The 17664-nt window shown below is 38.1% G+C and overlaps 2 protein-coding genes across 2 annotated transcripts; one reads left to right on the forward strand and one right to left on the reverse strand.

Annotated features, from left to right (window-relative positions):
• Positions 1-3956: 3956 nt before the first annotated feature.
• On the reverse strand, positions 3957-8599 carry ogg1 (8-oxoguanine DNA glycosylase). The gene is made up of 7 exons (XM_055046065.1): positions 8212-8599; positions 7794-8095; positions 7529-7708; positions 6888-7066; positions 6642-6789; positions 6519-6568; positions 3957-6443 (listed from the first exon to the last, which is right to left on the reverse strand). The coding sequence occupies exons 1-7, from the start codon at positions 8319-8321 to the stop codon at positions 6240-6242; spliced, it is 1173 nt and encodes a 390-aa protein (XP_054902040.1). The 5' UTR covers positions 8322-8599; the 3' UTR covers positions 3957-6239.
• Positions 8600-8828: 229 nt separating this feature from the next.
• On the forward strand, positions 8829-17217 carry qars1 (glutaminyl-tRNA synthetase 1). Its single transcript, XM_055046059.1, has 23 exons — positions 8829-9012; positions 9266-9416; positions 9537-9646; positions 11021-11096; positions 11178-11242; positions 11321-11374; positions 11480-11528; positions 11614-11688; positions 12065-12150; positions 12250-12336; positions 12413-12512; positions 12969-13047; positions 13127-13366; positions 13445-13537; positions 13636-13773; positions 14406-14493; positions 14593-14739; positions 14845-14946; positions 15032-15124; positions 15591-15718; positions 15805-15871; positions 16155-16280; positions 16425-17217. The coding sequence occupies exons 1-23, from the start codon at positions 8902-8904 to the stop codon at positions 16473-16475; spliced, it is 2316 nt and encodes a 771-aa protein (XP_054902034.1). The 5' UTR covers positions 8829-8901; the 3' UTR covers positions 16476-17217.
• The last annotated feature ends 447 nt before the right edge of the window (positions 17218-17664 follow it).

Below are 17664 nucleotides of genomic sequence, written 5' to 3' on the forward strand. Positions count from 1 at the left end.
GCCTACATTTCCCATTCATCCATTTTCTTACACCCTTATCCCACTGGGGTCAGGAGGGCTGCTGGTGCCCATCGCCAGCTGTCAACGGGCGAGAGGCGGAGTACAACCTGGACAGGTCCATCACAAGGCAACACAAGACAAAAATCATGTATACCCACACCTAAGGAGAATTTATACAGACCATTTAACCTAACAGTCAAGTTTTTGGACTGAACCCACATATCCACGGGGAGAACATACCTGCAAACTGTGCAGAAAGATGCTTGGCTGGGAATCAAACCCAGGACCTTCTTGCTGCAGGTCAACAGTGCTACCAACTGCACCACTGTGCAGTCCACTCACAAGTCCCTTATAATTTAATCGTATATCACTTATTGTGACACTGCAACATAAAGGTTATGGGTTCAAATCCCGCCCAGGGCTTCTCTGCATGGAGTTTGCATGTTCTCCCTGTGCATCCAACTTTGTCAAAAAAAGAAATAAAAAAGAAACACGTGTATGTTTGCATATTGGTCACTCTAAAATGCAATACACATGAGTGATGGTAGTGTGTCAAAAAGTATACAGCCTTTATTTTTTATTAACCAATCGACTGTGGTTAGCAGTCAACAGTCCAAGGTGCAGCACCCAATGATCCCTTTTGAACATGCTGTATTGAGGATTTTCTGATAAAACTGTGCATGGCTGGAGTCAAGTTTTCTCTGCTTTATCAGGACTTATCCAAAGTTTGTCAAAGACAACAACTGATACATGTTAATTGACCAGATGCACCATTTCTTGGATTCCAAATATGCATTTAATAGCAAAGAAGTAGCAGTACAAATACAGAGCATGGCGAGTGTGGATAAAGAGCAAGTAGGCCTAAATAGCTAAATGTGTTGTGGTTATGTGGCCTGAGGATCTGAGGAAAAAGGCCCTCTGGACAGAGTAAAATAACTAAACAAAGAACTTTAGAATCCAAAATACAAATAGAACAAACAGAATGAAACAAAATACAAATTAAAAGTTCAATGGATCAAGACTATTGTCTGAACATGACTGAAGATCTGTGAAAATGATATTATGACAGTTCCAGTTTGCCCTAATTCTCCTCTCAAACCACTATAGAGGACTTTATTGTCACCAAACTAACTTGAAATCCATGCAGTATTTTCAGCTCAAACTTGCTGTTACCAAAAACGATGAGAAAACAAACTCTGTTCATCTATCTAGAGGAAGTAAAAGTCACCAGGTGGTAAATGTCACCAGCGGTGTGTCAATATGACAGCTTGTTTTTTGGTTGGAAACTTTTATCTTCAGTAAATAAGAACAATTTATATCCAGTAGAGCTCGTCTTAATTCTAATGCCATGGTGATATGTGATGTTGTGTGAATTAATGTTTGTTAGGGAAGGCACCTAATTTTGTTATAGTCCATCACAATGAATATTATTATTATTGTTGTTGTTGTTGTTGTTATTGTGAAGATGTACTATGAAATATCAAAGCATATAGAAAGACGTAGATTGGCATTTTGTTAAAATTTTGCTTGATTTAACTGAAAAGTCCAGCCAGTACCTTGAATGAGGGATTGTTTGTGCCACAGCCGCAAGGACAGTAAGATGAGTCCAGAGCTGTGCATGAAACAATACTCTCACTCTGCTGTCCTACACCCCATTCTGGGTGTGTAGAGCGAGAACAAGCCACCTTGAGCCAAACTGATAGAGTTTCCTCATGCTGCACCTTGGCTCAGAGCCACTCGGTCATGCTTCGTCAGAGTGTTTCTGTTTTTACAATAACTTCTACATTTTCTTGCCTGGACACGCTGAAGGTAGCAGCTTTGCCCTGATTAATCCTAAACACAGACACCATCTAACAATGGCCGTGGGCGTAGATTCAGAACCAGACTACAAACCAGACTAAAGTTCTCTCTTCTATTCTTCACTTGCATCGAACCAACTGGACAATTGAGCTGAGTCCTAAAATAACCTGCGTGGCTCAGACGATTGTCTTAAGGCCATTAAATTACTACTGAGCCTGCAGGGGTCACTGGAGGCTTTGAACAGGTGGATCAGGAACACTTGGGTGGTAATCACATTGTTGTTCATAGATTATGATTAACATTGTAGCTTCTTGATTAACAACACGTTGGCAATGGATTTAATGCCAGAAATTACTGTTAATTTAAAAAGATGAAAAATACATTTTCACTTCACTTTTTCTTTAAGAGAAACCGTAACATGAGAGGAGTGTTGACAGCTGTAACAAGATTAGAGTAGTAGGGTGACAAAGAGGGGGCTGGTTCTAATCAGAAGGGAATAGTTTAGAAGAGCTTACTTACAGGAGAGTTTTAAGGATTTTCAATACCATTAAGAAACATTTGTTTTAAAAATTACATTTCAAAATGTATAATTTGAGGAATAATCGCCCTATGTCACAATATAAAGCATGAGTTATATTGTAAGAAAAATAAAATCCTAGATACATGAAAGACCAAAAATATGGTTTATTTAAAGACATGCTTTGTTTAATGCCTCCATTTGCTTTTGCATAAACCTTTAATCATGACTAATAAAATGCTGATAAGATTGTTGTCTCGTCTTTTATTGTGTGTTCAAGTTTTGATTTCAAGTTTATAAATTTGTATTTTTCTTCATCCATAAGTAATTGATATTATTGAGCCTCCAGCATACTGACCTTTCCTCTTGGCATGATTTTCTTTCTCTTGCGATCCTAAATATTTGAAGAATTACCTAATAAGAGATACTGCGTTAGAAAAAAGGAAAAGTCCACATTCTTCTGAAATCAAACGAATCGGGAGGGATTTACTACAGAAACCATGTGCATATATTGGAGAAAAAGACAATCTTTTCAATGTAATTTTTCTCAAATTAAATTAGGCATAACTTGTGTTTCACAAAATGTACATCATGGTAAAGTTCAGCTTTGTATTTTAGAGTCCAAACTTTAGAGGTATACCTATGATTTCATTGATTTCATGAATCCATTGTTGGTGACGAGAAAATGAGTTTATATATATCAAATATTTTTCCAACAAAGTTTTATGGGAAGTTTGTGGAAGGAAATGCAAAATGTTTGACGCAAGTAAACAACTTCCCTCTGAAAAGGTGAATACAGAGAAAATGCATGTACATTTCTGTTTTTAATAACATTGATAAATCTTTGACATGTTCACTCATTTTTGTGGCACTTAATTTACAGAACTAATTTTGGTTATTTCAGCTGACATAGAACAAAAGAAGTTTAGTCTGATTTATCTTCAGAGAGCGAGGCCAAAATTTATATATATGCCTTTTTATTTGATGTGTGCATCTGGTTTCAACTGTACACGTGTAACAGTTACGTTTCAGATCTTGGTCTCAGTAATATTTTTTCCACAGTTTATTCTATTTCAAATCATTTTACACCTTTTTGGTCACAACTCTTTAGTCATTCTGTTTGCTGTGGTTTGGCCTGAGGCCCTTTTACTTTTTGGGCTCAAAGAGTTAATTTGAACTGAATTTCAGCTGGTTCAAACTCAACCATCCTCCTTAAAAATATGAGCCACTGAGTCTTAATCCTTTGCTCAAAAGCGAGGGCCCCTTCAGATGACGCATATTATTTTCTTTTTTTGACTAAATAAGCTGCTTTTATTAAGAACAGCTTTGTGAGCGACCATTTACACACTTCAGAGTCAGAACAGTTTGAGATCTGAAAGATCTTTGGCAGCTCTGTGCTCTCAGTCTTTCACTTTGTGGTTTCCCTTCATCCTACGGAACAAAGCACCCCATCTTTGGGCCCCAATGAGACCTCCATGTGGGGACCACCTCCCTGTTCTGTTGGACTTCATCACAGCTGCGTGTGGAAGTGTTAAATTTCACCACATCTAAGATGAACTGATATCACTCTTAAGGTGTTTGTCTGTCTTACTGTCTTATGAAAACATCTGGCACTGCTGTGTAAACAGGAGACAGAAAACAGAGACGGGTCCTTTTATTGGTAGAATGAGGTCACAGATTATTCACATATCATTAATTGTGACATTTTTTTTCCATCTTATTGATAACTACTGTGTCAGACTAAAAATTAAGATTAGCTTTCCTTAAAGAAAAGAAACAACTTTCATTTGCACTTCAATGTAGTGTGAATTTGTAGTATGAACAGAGTACTTTAACATCTTGAGGCCTCATAATACATCCTAATATTAATCTTAGTGATAAAAAAAAGACAGAACATAATTTAATAATTTTAAACTTCTTCCCACACAATTGTACATTTCACTTATGTACTGAAAATACAGTTTTAGCTATAATAATGATAACAATAACAATAATAATATCAGAAATTTCCTAATGTATTTAGAATAGCTAAAACACAAACACAAACACTAAACAAACATTTGATATTAGTGCTAAAATATTTCTAGTGTTAGGAAAGATGCAACAAAATGTTTTTTTTTTATCAATTTAAAACTTAGACACTTTTATTGTTCACCAAGCTAAAGTATATTTTCACTGAAGCCTACCCTTTATGCATACTGCCAACAAAAATAAATCTAAAAAAATAATCTTTTTGTAAGGTCAATTTTTGCATATAACCCACTTTCAAGAGAGCTTCCCTCTGAACAGTGTATGGGTAAAGGTCCCATCCACTTTAAGGTCCACTACAACAAAATATTCCCATCCAAGCTATTATGAACTTCTGGAAATCAATGGAGATCTTTCTGTTTCATGGAAGCTCTGATTGTAGTGCCTCTAAGAGTTTGTAGGCAGCAACAACACTCATGTTAGAGAAAGTAGGCGCAGTAAAATGTCTTTTTAACTGAATTACTCCTGAGGGTACAGCAAAAGTCAAGACACATGTCTTACATAATGCACAGGCCACTGTTGTTTTGCTGTCCTTTGTGCCCTCACCAACATCACTGTCCCTACCTTCTGCAGACGCCGACCTATCCCCCTTCTCTTTTCTTTATTTTTATCTTCACAGTGACTCTGCCTGAAGCAGAGACACAGCTTCTGCCCGGCTGAAGTGGAGCGGGGATGAAAGCTGAGTCACATTCTCATTAACTCGCATGGCTGCACTCTGCTCGACAAAAATAAAACAGTCCTATGGATGTACAACACGCACATCCGCAGCCACACACACACACGGGCCTCCGCTCGCTCGAAGACACGTCAAAAAACATTTCTCACATTAGAGCCTGATGGCCGTGCAGATCTAAAAAGAGTCCTTATAAGAAGGAAACTAAAAAGTGGCTCTGTCATTCCTTCACATGGAACATCAAACCTCCTAGACGGTCATGCTGTCACCAGACAGTCACAGCAGCCCTGACAGCAGATAACTGCAACCCCTGCTATAAAAAGATCAGCTGACACAGTCTGAAAGTGCCTATAGATAAACATATGGACATCAGAACACTCAGCGAGGATCTTTTTTTTTTTGAGCCAGCACACTCTGATCCAGGGAAGTACTGCTCTGCTCCAGTGAATGCTCTGAAACACCCACTGCTGGCATGCTGTGGGCATCTCCAACATGCCTTCAAACACCATAGTTTGTTCTTAAAGCAATTAGCCAAGGAAGCTGGCAGAGACAATTCATCCAATGAAAGTGTCAAAAAGCTGAATAAACCACATGGACTCTCCGTAATAACAGAGATCAATCTGTGCTGCCATCTAGAGGCCAATTTTAGGACATTTAAAATTGGCCACATTTAAAAATGATTTAATTCTCTTTAAAGTCTGTTTCAAAAACGTTTTGAACATTTGAGTTGAGAAAACTTCATTAAATTCAATTCTGTTTATTTATATAGTTTCTCTTTATAGAAAAAATTAAGGCACTTTACATCTCAAAGCATCCAGTTCATGTCTTAACACATAGAAATATGAAATTCATTTAATAGAAAACACCAACATAGTCCCACACACAATGATTAAAGAAAATGCCATATTTTTTCAGTGCTTTTTGTACATTATCTGTAGCATAAATGAGTGGAAAATGAACTCATTTAACTGAGTTTGCGGTTCATAATGACCACAGTTTTAATGTTAAAACATCATTTTTAGAATAACTATATTGTAAAACAATCCACGCTGTACTCTCCGTTTTATAGTTCTAAAGTCATAAAAGAGCACAAAGTAATTTTATAGTACTAACCCTCAGCTTTAAAAAAAAAAGGGATCATATAATCCTGAACCAATTTCCAGGAAGTTTGTAAAATAATTCCAGTGCATGTTTGTCTGATCTGATCAAAGACCTGTGGTTTCACACCTCCTCTGTCTTGATGGACATCTTTGCCTTCTTCTGACGTTCCAACTTGGGTTTCTTCTTTTTTTGATGTAAATCAAACGCTCTCTTTATTTTTAGTCCCTTGCTCTCTCCTTCACGCTCTTCTTCATTCTTTGGCTGCTTTAAACTTGTCATTTCTTTGAGGTTCTGAAACTTCTTGAGGTCGGCACAGAATAAAACCTAAAACAGGCAAATAAGTGGTAGCAGCAGATCCACAGTGAAAGAGATGGAAACATAGCGGATGATGATACTTACTGAATGGGCCCAACCTGCAAATGGCCCCCACAGCTTTCTGAAAAAATCCCCTGCAGAGAAAAGGTTCATTGGATAATTTGTTTTTGTAGGAGGAGAACTTCAACAAAGTGTGGAAAAGCCAACCTATATCTCTGTGAACTTTTTCTGTGAGGGTCTTCTGTCCGTTATCAGAAGTGTACTTATAGTCCCGCTTAGCGATCTGCCAAACATGTGTGTCCACAGGAACTGCTTCACACTTATCCAGACACATTAGACAAACACAGTCTGCCACCTACAACAAATACTCTTATTACTTCATGTCTTAATATCTGCTCTTCAAATTAACATCAATAAAATGTAAGGATCTAACATGTTTGCGTTCTGACTTACTTTGGTGCCAACTCCAGGGAGGGTTCGGAGAGAATCACGGGCCTCCAGATACGGGACGTTTCGTAAACCAATGAGCCACTGGGACCCGTGTGTGTTCAGGATCTGCTTAGCACTCTGCTGAAGGAACCGCGCCCTGTAGCCAAAGCCCAGATCCCTGAGACGTTCCTCTACACCGCTGTCTGCAGATCACAAGAGCAGCATATATGAAATAAGAAACTGTGAAAAAGAAAAAGTTGCTGAAAAGGACATTATGAAGTACTAAATGTGGGTACGTCAGACAAGAAGCACCACAATGAAAGAACCAACAATAGCCTTTTTATGAAAAATAAAATATGGCATAGTTCAACAGTGGCTTGAAAATTTTGTTACAAACCATGTACTTTTACACAACAAAACTTAAAACCTATACCTAATTTCGTTTTTGGGGAAAACAAAAAAAAAAATTAAATCATACAATTTTCCTTTTTATTTGATATCTTGAAGTTTGTGATTAATATGGAAATGTTCCACTCTAATGAGGAACATTTCTGTTTCATCTACAAAATGACAAGTGTTTCAAAATAATAGTATTTATACGGGTGTAAAGAGACTTGGTCAATCCTGTGAAGGGCGTGCAAATCCTAATGCAAAGTTTTATGCACCTGCCAGTGCAGACAGTGTCGGAAAGTCATGGTAGGAGGTTTGATCCAGCTGACAGAGAGGGCTCCCCAGAGCCTGACACAATCTCTCCACCATGCCCTGAATACGCGAGATGTGGTTGTTGGAAGTGCAAATGAAGGAAAAAAGGCATTCTGTGGGGTCCTGACGCAACATCCGCACACCTGCAGAAACACCAAGCGGTACATTTTAAATCTGGTTCAATTCACTGTGAAACAGTGACATGCATACATGAACAAACACACTAACCTGTAAAGATGTCAGAAATCTTCTTGAAGTGAGAGTCTGCTGCACCCCACTCTTTGTATAGATCCCCCAGCTTCACATGCAACTGGAAGTAGTCTCTCAGCATCTCTGCTTCCATCTCAGAGTGATGGTGATGTGAGGCAGTGACAGACTCTGCCCTCAGGGAGTCTTCCGAGCTGTTTTCTCCACCAGCTCCACTCTGGTTTGTGTACACGTAGTACCAAAGAGTGTCTTCGGTTTGAGTCAGGGTCCAAACACGCCCCCCTATGACTCCAGTCCAGTGCCCATCAGCAGTTTCTCTCCAGCTGTGAATTAATTAAATGAGGCTTAAATGGAAAAAAACAAAACAAAACAAAAAAACATAGGAGCACGCACAACTTCCGGTTCATTTAATGTTTATGAGTAGTCTGTAAACACTCACCGGAAAGTTTGTCCACAAGCAAGGGTGAGATCCAGTCGCAGCTCCGACTTTGAGCATGGCAAAGATCGCCACAATTTGGCCCCTGAAGACAACACCGCATGTTTGGCCATACTTACTATTTGGAGCTAAAAGATGCCTTTACTGACCGATAAACGATCGGTAGTAAAAACGCATCGATTTCTCGGCATGCAACCTGCAGAGAAATTGAAAGCGACTGTGACGCCAGCTGAAAGAGCCATCAAAACTTTCACAGAGTTAACACGGAAAATGACGGACAGAAATGAGTTACCCTGCGATGGAAATATTCACACATGTAAAAAAAAATGAAGAAAATAAAGAGCGCTTTTCTGTTTTAAAATGATCTCACGTAAATAACATTTGATTATGTTACAGATGTCTGCTAAATAGTGACTGAACTATAAATCTGATGCAACGATACTCTAATTCTGAAAGTCCCGCCCTTGCTGATGTCAACAAGCATCTGATTGGTTAATAGGCTCACACTGTAAGCAAAGCTCATTCGTAATTGGGCAATTCCGTGTGTGGGGTGTGCGTCCTATTGGCTAATAATTTTCTAGCGTAATATTTTTGGTTTGCGTTGGACAGGAAGTCTCTCTTTCGCTCTTCCTCTGAGTAGACGGTGCGCGGCGGCGTTGTGTCTGTGGTGTTTCCGATTTCTAAAGTGGACTAATGGCTGATACTTTGACACTTTTCACCTCGATTGGGCTCAGCGAGCAGAAAGCGAAAGAGACACTGAAAAATGAAGCTTTGAGTTTGGCACTAAAAGAGGGAATTATTCAGGTAGGATCTCACCGGTGCAGCTGGGGGTATTTCGCTGCTCCCCATATCAACTTAACTCATTTTGAAACTAACTAAACAACAGACATCAAGCTTAAATACCACTTCGCTTTACATTTTCTCTCGTTAAGCTTATATTTGTCACGTGTTTTTACTTTGGGTTGAGTCCTTTCTCTTATTCGACTGCTATTTTTAACTGCAACAGCTGGAGAAAAGGAAACAAATTCGATAATTTTTTTTCAAACTGTTTTTGCAGGCTCAGCGCGTCAATGGGGCATCTGGAGTGGACAAAGCCATGGGCACTTTGCTGTACAGTATGGCTTCTCGTCTTAAAGACAACAAACGCCTGGTATTTCTGTCAGACTGCATCGCTCAGAGGAAAATCTGTACAGAACTACAGCTGGCAGGTAATTTCTTACATTTGATATGTACGATGAAAGCAAAACTGAATAGTAAACCTTCGGTAGTTGTTGACTGCTCTCTCAATTATGTTATTTGTTGTTTTTTTGTTGTTGTTTTTTTTGCAGCTGCTTTAGACTTTGTCAAAAGTCATCCTGAGGATCCCATCAGTCAGAAGGAGTTTGATGAAGCATGTGGTGTAGGTGTAGTCACAACACCGGAGCAGATTGAGGATGCAGTAAGTGCATAATCTCCCACTGATCTGAAGCAAAATGCCTCACAAATGCAGTCTTAGCTTTTTTGACACATCATCACGTTACACCCGACACAAACCACTGCTTGGAAGTGGAAGTAAAAAATGTTTTCAAAGGTTTTTACAAATAAACACTTGACATTTGTAGTGTGTATTTGTGTTGAACCTCATTTACCAATACTTTTAAATACATTGGCAAGATCAATTACCTCAAAGAGTCATTTAATTAGAAAATGACTCTAATTAATTTAATTAGAGTCATTTTCTAATTAAATGACTTGTGTATTTTAATCAAGTGACACAATGGTTACGTTTAATCTTGCAGCATTACAAAAACCCTAAAGATGCAGCCAGAGTCACTAAAAGAATTTTAGTGATTTAAAGCAAGAAGTCCTGACTGTCTGGACAAGAAAAACAAAAAAATTATTTAAATGAATTATCATAATGTAGTTTAGAAATGACCATTTCAGTTTCTAAGGTAGGATATAGAAACTGGAATTAAACACAAAATTCTCAGAAGCATAGTTTGTATGTAATGTATTATAAGTAAGCTAATAAAAATTCAACCTTAACTAGCAATATAATACTAATCTCTGATCCATCTCGTAAAATTGATTAAATCATAGTGGCAACACATGCTGTTTACAGGCCACATTTATTGTGTTATTGACTTCCAAAGCCTGCCGTTGTCATTTCCTGTTCCTCAGTAGGCTATTGTAATAGTTTTATTGCATTTATTAAAATGTCCTAGTTAAAGTCCAACTGATAATCTGGTAGGAGACGTAATGCTTAGATACTTTCCATCCAGCCTCAAAAGCCTGAGCTGATTCACAAAGAGAAATGGTCTAAAACTTAAATCTCTGTGTGAAGCTGGAAGAGACACGACTTAGCTAATAATTTAAATAAGCTATAATTTGAGCAAAAAGGGATTTTTACAAAGTTTTTGACTGAGGACTGAATAAAAATGCATTCAACACATTGAATATTTTTACTTGCAAAAACGTTTGAAAACTGTCTCTCAATACTTTCACTTTAGATTTACATGATAGACAATTTACAAACACAGTAGTTTGTGTTGGTTGGTCACATAAACTCCCACTTAATACACTACAATTTGTGATTCAAATGTAACAAAATGTGAAAAACACTGAGAGGTATACATTACTATCGCAAAGTTGTGTAAACCTCTCACTATGTGTGTAACCGGATCCGATCTGCGTTGTGCTGGTTTTAAATGATCAGGCCGTGGTACGCCTTTAAAAGGATGATTCCTTGATTTATTCTGACAAGAATAACAAATAGAAAAGAATCATGCAACCTGGTGCTTGGTTTGTTGAGTGACAGTGGAATGTTGTGCAGGTTGAGTCTGTCATCAAGAAGTACAAGGAGCAGCTGCTAAAGGAGAGGTATCGCTTCAACATGGGATTGCTAATGGGTATGATCTCACATTTGGTTGAATATTATCACAGCCATTACAGCAGAACAGACAGTCAGAATGTCTTTTTATCTGTTGCAGGAGAAGCACGCTCAGCTCTAAAGTGGGCCGACGGGAAGGTGATCAAAAACGAGGTGGATGTGCAGGTAAACATGGAGGAGGAGTGGGTTTGCTTTTAATTAAATACAAACAGGTGACGTCACACATTACCTTTGGTCTTAAAGGTTCTGCACCTGCTCGGCCCCAAGACGGAGGCAGATCTGGAGAAGAAACCCAAGGTAGGAGAGCTATTACATATGTGAAGGTAGTTTAAACTGATCTCACCTGTGCTGCTTCTTGCTATATTTTATGGCTCTGTAACTGCTGCATGCTTTATTATGCAGGCACCGAAAGCAAAGGTGGCAGAGAAGAAAGAGGAGGTGACATTGAATGGTGAGCTGCAGCAAAGCAGACAAAAGTGCGCTGAACTATTTCTTAATTGAGCGTGTGTTTTATTTTTGTTTGTTTATTTATTAAGGTGATGGAAATTTTGTGGAAGGAAGATCTTTAATGGAGCAGCTGAGAGGAGAGGCATTGAAGTTTCACAAAGCAGGTGAGAAGAAAATTTTTAGCATTTAGATGAAGTAGCATCTTTTTTTTTCTATTGTTGTTCTTGTTGTCAACATTAGCATTAGCATGTCTCTTTTTTTCAAGCTAACACTGTAATATTTTACTGTAGTAGTCTGGACACACTGCAATACAACAAACTGCACCAGGTTGAGATTGAAAAACTATTTTATGTTCTTTGGTTGATAATAATTGATCTGCACAGAAAAGTCACATCTTACACATTCATAGATTATATTTCTTAGAAACCAGTTAAATCTCTTTCTGGTGCATTAAGGTATTTTCTGCATATTGGTAACATTAGACGATGTAACACTGGGTGATTTATTTATAGTCTGACCTTTTACTTTTGTTGTTTTTAGGAGAAAACTACAAAACCGAGGGTTATGTTGTGACTCCAAAAACAATGGATCTCCTTCAGAAACACATTGAGTTCACAGGTGGACAGGTACAGACTGTAAAACAGTTAAAATGTCAACATAAAATGAAAAGAGTTCATATTAAATGATCTGAGTGACTTGAGTTTTGCCTGCTTTAACTGCTTCAGATCCGTACCCGTTTTCCACCCGAGCCCAACGGTATTCTTCATATTGGACATGCTAAAGCCATTAATTTCAACTTTGGTTACGCCAAGGTACATTTGCCTAATTTAAAATCAATTTGCTATTTTCTGTGAAGACATTTTTTCTGAATCTGAACTCTTTCTGTAGGCAAACAATGGGATTTGTTTCCTAAGGTATGATGACACCAATCCTGAAAAAGAGGAGGAGAAGTACTTCACTGCCATCAAGGACATGGTGGAGTGGCTGGGTGTGTTTAATTAATGTTTTATTTGATTATAATGTAAGCATGATGCATGTATCAGGATTCCTCCACCATCCTAAAAAGTTTGAAATGTGGTTTAAGTATTTTCTAGGTCTAAATAAGTATGATAAAAGAAAATTAGTGTATGGAAAAACTTTAGACTTTTAAGACTTCATTCCTTATCTTATTACAACTCTTTGTTGTGTCAAACCTTCCTTTCATCCTTGTTTGTAGGCCTTGCTGTTTTGCCTTTTCTCCTGTTCACCACTCCATGTTTTTTCCATGTTCCATACTTAAAGTCCTGACCACAGTCATCTTTGTATTTTGTATTTTTTTAATTGCTAAAAGTGACTCAGACTATGTGAAGTTGAGATCTGGAAAAGCAGGAGATTTTTAAATGAATATTATGTGCGATCCTTGTATTATAAACCAGCTCCTCATCAGTGCAGCTGTACCTCACAGGTTACACACCATACGATGTCACACACGCATCAGACAACTTCCAGAAACTCTACGACCTCGCCGTTGATCTGATCCGCAGGTAAGCGGGGGTCGAGAATGTAGGTAGGGAGTTTACTTTGACGGACAGCTGGATTTCTGATCATCCTGTCTGTCATCAGGGGCCATGCGTATGTGTGCCATCAGAAGGGTGAGGAGCTGAAAGGCCACAACGTTCCCCCATCTCCATGGAGGGACCGACCGGTCGAAGAGTCTCTGGTGTTGTTTGAGAGGATGAAGAAGGGCTTGTTCGCCGAGGGCGAGGCAACGCTCCGCATGAAGATGGTCATGGAAGATGGGAAGATGGATCCTGTGGCATATCGAATCAAGTACACACCTCATCACCGAACAGGAGACGAATGGTAAGAAAACATGTTTTAGTTTTTATTTCTTTAACTTAGTTTCAATCAATTAACTTTTTGGTCCATCTTCCTTTTCAGGTGTATTTACCCTACCTATGACTACACACACTGTCTGTGTGACTCTATTGAAAACATCACCCATTCTCTGTGTACCAAAGAGTTTCAAGCCAGGTAAATCAAGGTGTTTGATCTGTATGTAACCTCTTTTGGCTTTGGTTTGAAGGCATCGGTTTGATCATGTTTTTCTGCTTTTTGATAAATGTTTTTAGGCGTTCCTCGTATTACTGGCTGTGTAACGCTCTGGATTTGTACTGCCCCGTTCAGTGGGAATATGGCCGCTTGAACCTCACCTACACCGTTGTGTCGAAGAGGAAAATTATCAAACTTGTTGAGACTGGTGTGGTCAGGTGACAAAACAAATTTTTATTTATGTTAAGATTAAATCTATGGGTTTTATTTTCACTCTGGTTCTTACTGAGCCTCTCAGGGGAACAAAGCGATTTCTTTTTCTTTGCATCCTTTCGCAATCCATTTGCTCATACACCTTCAGGGGATTTTGTGTATAGTCACAGGGATAAAAAACAATATCAGTTAAAATTGCAAACTTATTGTGAAAGAAGGCAAGGCAGGATTTTATATATAAAAAAAACCTGCATGACTTAGACATTTAATAAAATATTTTGCAGAAAAGAGAAGCTTTTACACAAGTTGTCTTTGAACAAAATACAAAATAGCAGATGGTTTCTAAAACCTTAAGAAACCTGCCTTGAGAAAATCAGTTGGTCTTTTCTGAAAGTTACTCTTCATTATTTAGGATGTGCTGTAAATGACAAAATGTCAACAAACATTCTTCTTAATAAAAATCTGCTTGGTGTGTAATTTGTTGAATTATTTAAGACTAGAGGCTTATGTTATTGAGAGTTTTGAGTTTGAATCACTTCAAACTATTTTATTCTGGATGAATACAGCAAACTCTGCATTACATGTGTTTGATTTTTGTTCCACATCCACCTTGTTGATCTTATTTTTCCTTATGCAGAGACTGGGACGACCCCAGACTCTTCACTCTGACTGCTTTGAGAAGAAGAGGTTTCCCCCCTGAGGCCATCAATAACTTCTGTGCACACGTATGTAGAGTGGAGGGATTTTGATTTACTGCACAGATCGGCAATGATTTCAATGTAAAGGAATATGTTGTTGTGTAATTGTAACTGCCTCTGTTTCAGGTTGGTGTCACCGTTTCCCAGACGACAACAGAACCTCATTTGCTGGAGTCGTGTGTGAGAGACGTCCTGAATGACACCGCTCCTCGTGTCATGGCAGTGCTGGAACCCCTCAAGGTCACCATAACAAACCTCCCCAAAACCACAAAGGTTTGTTAAATTACTTTCAAATAAAGAATACATGTGATAAAGATTTATTTTTTTATTAAGTGTAACCTCATTAAGTAATCAGACTGCTTTTGTCTTCACTCACAGATGGATGTAAGGGTACCAGACTTTCCTGCCAATGAGGCCAAAGGCGCCCACACCGTTCCATTTACATGCACAATATTCATCGAACAGGGCGACTTCAGAGAGGTTAGAAAGATGATAAACAAAGAGCTCCGACAATATTTTTGTGGAAGTCTTTCATTGTGGACTTATTGATTTTGTTTTTTGTCAGGTAATGGAGAAAGGTTATAAGCGTCTTACTCCAGAGCAGCCTGTTGGCTTGAGACATGCTGGGTATGTCATCTCTGTCCAGAAAGTCATCAAGGTAAATGTCTAAGTTATTTCATTTAATATCACTGTAATACAAGAAATTCAATAAACATTGAGTCATAACCATTTTTAGGGAGTTAAATTTGTAAGAACGAGGTGAATCCATTCGTGATAAACCAACCATAGAGTGCTGGCTATGGCTGCCATAGCCAGTTCAAAGCATGCACTAATGCATGCTTTCAATGCATTTTTTTAAGATGAGATATCTTTACCTATGTTATAAATCATGTGGAATAATTTTATTTAAGGCACAATTTGTCTCAATTAAGTATGCATTAAGTTTAACATGAAATAATTAAGTGTAAAATTAAAAAGTAGGAAAAAGCAAATACATCTACACATATTTCTGGTTTTTACCATTATTTTTAGCTTCCAAAGTTGTTCAGTGCAAACATTAGTTTTGGATAAACTGTTAAATTACCACATGGCAATAAGTCATCCGATTCCTCTCTGCTTCTCAGGACTCTCAAGGTAAAGTGGTGGAGCTGGAAGTGACCTGCTGCAGCTCAGAGACTGCAGAGAAACCAAAGGCTTTCATTCACTGGGTCAGCCAGCCGCTGGTGTGTGAAGTACGTCTCTATGAAAGACTGTAAGTCAGAAACAACGGCTGCCATTCACAACTAGCAACCTGTGATTAAAAACTCAACTAAGGGAGAACTCTTGCCTGCTTTGTAGCTTCTTGCACAAGCACCCAGAGGATCCGTCGGAAGTGCCAGGTGGCTTCCTGAGTGACATCAACCCTGTAAGTTTTTGGCAAGACTTAAAATTTTTTTTAATTTATCATTCAGTGGTTAAGCTTTGATTCAGGGAAATACAATAGGCCCTTTTTTATTTATTCCAAACCATGTATAATTGTCTTTCTTCTTCACAAATATGCTACTTTGTGTTGGTCTTTCACATAAAATCCTACTGAAATTCAATAAATGTTGTGCATAAGATGATATTTGTTGTAGTTCCAGGGATATGAATAATTTTCCAAGTTTCAGGGGGTTTACTGTCTTATCTTCTCATATTGTCTTCTCCAGAATTCCCTGCAGGTGATCAGCAGTGCCTTAGTGGATACCTCAGTGAAGGGAGCAAAAGTTTTGGATAAATTCCAGTTTGAGAGAGTTGGTTACTTCTCTCTGGACCCCGACAGCTCAGCTGATAAGGTACAATAAGACTCAAATCAATTTTGAAATGCTTTTCTTTTTTTTTTTGTCGCTGTATTTATGAAGGTCTTTTAGATCTATATTAAATACATACACACTCTAGTGGTAAGACATGCTGTAATGTGGTTTTTCTTTTCATTTCAGCTGGTTTTTAACAGAACTGTCACACTCAAAGAAGACCCAGGGAAGATCTGATAGATTAAAAAAAAAGATACTGTGCTTATTCCCCAGAGCCTTCAGATACTTGACCACTGTGTGTATCACTTATGTTAGAACATCAGCAAGAACACAGATACATCTGACTGAGACCTCTCTAAATGATATATGCCTTTTCTTGTTTCCTGCAACATTTCTAATCTGCTCTTCTCATGTATGGCTCATGTGACTGGTTCATAAGGGAAGCAGCAAACTCTGAGGCTGCTCTTTGGTCTGTCTTACGGCTTTACCAATCAGTGTTAAGAGCCTCTTCAAGATGTGTGTCCTGTTTTTGCTGCAGAAATGACTACCTGTTATGTGGGTACATGTAAGCAACTTTGATAAAACAGGAAAAAAAGGACTTCCTGAGCAAATTTTATGATGACTCTGATGTTTTACGTTAAGGGGATGCGCTCAGATGCCATATTTGATTTTTCTAACTGAGGTGGTACCATCCCATCTTGTGGTTTTTAAGACTCACAGGGGTTCTTTGTACGGCAAAAAATAAAATTAATATGATAAAACTGTCTGCATTTATGATATAGTGAGCATGTTTCCATATCCATGTAAATGGCCAGTAATACACTGATGGTTCTTGAATATTTATACTTACAAAAAGATTTGTTAAAAATGGGTTACCTTTGCACACTTTATTGCTCAAGGTACAATGAGAGACATTGTTTACTAATGCTTAGGTAGGGTGAGCCTTTTTTCACAATAAAAGTAAACTTCAGACCGTGAACTTATAAATTCTTTCAGGAAAAAAGTTTTTGAGTGTGAAGTCAGACTTAGAAACATTATGAACAGTTTGAGTGAATAAGAACTTTGCCTGCTGCAGCACAAATGACATTATTGTGCCAGTGATTAATTTAGTCGTCTTCAAAATCAGAAGTGATTACTAGAATAAACAGTAAAATCTAAAACCCAGATGATAATGTCATTTAGGCCCGTAGAGTAACTTCTACTGGTGCGCCTGACATTTTTTAAGTGCACCTAATTTTTAATGGAGTTGTACAGTGTTTAGTGTTTGCTTTAAAACAGTTTTGAAACTTTAAGCTTATAAATGGAATAGATTCAATGAGGCAGTGGACATGATGACACCTGCTTTACATCGCCACTTCTTCCAAGCTTATCTGAATCAGGATAATACTTTTAACTCAAGACCATTTCAGGCAGCTCATAAACTCTA

Source organism: Poeciliopsis prolifica, unplaced genomic scaffold (assembly GCF_027474105.1).
Source record: "Poeciliopsis prolifica strain line A6 unplaced genomic scaffold, Auburn_PproV2 SCAFFOLD023, whole genome shotgun sequence".
Lineage (NCBI taxonomy): Eukaryota > Metazoa > Chordata > Actinopteri > Cyprinodontiformes > Poeciliidae > Poeciliopsis > Poeciliopsis prolifica.

What these genes read in the sequence shown, in the direction of transcription:
- ogg1 (XM_055046065.1), bottom strand. Translation starts at nt 8,321, where the DNA reads ATGGCCAAACATGCGGTGTTGTCTTCAGGGGCCAAATTGTGGCGATCT. An exon ending in GACACTGTCTGCACTGGCAG is followed by an intron (nt 7,067 to 7,528) that starts GTGCATAAAACT and finishes TGTGATCTGCAG; the next exon opens with ACAGCGGTGTAGAGGAACGT. An exon ending in TTGCAGGTTGGGCCCATTCA is followed by an intron (nt 6,444 to 6,518) that starts GTAAGTATCATC and finishes TGCCTGTTTTAG; the next exon opens with GTTTTATTCTGTGCCGACCT.
- qars1 (XM_055046059.1), top strand. Translation starts at nt 8,902, where the DNA reads ATGGCTGATACTTTGACACTTTTCACCTCGATTGGGCTCAGCGAGCAG. An exon ending in AGAGGAGGTGACATTGAATG is followed by an intron (nt 11,529 to 11,613) that starts GTGAGCTGCAGC and finishes TTATTTATTAAG; the next exon opens with GTGATGGAAATTTTGTGGAA. An exon ending in CCGACAGCTCAGCTGATAAG is followed by an intron (nt 16,281 to 16,424) that starts GTACAATAAGAC and finishes TTTTCATTTCAG; the next exon opens with CTGGTTTTTAACAGAACTGT.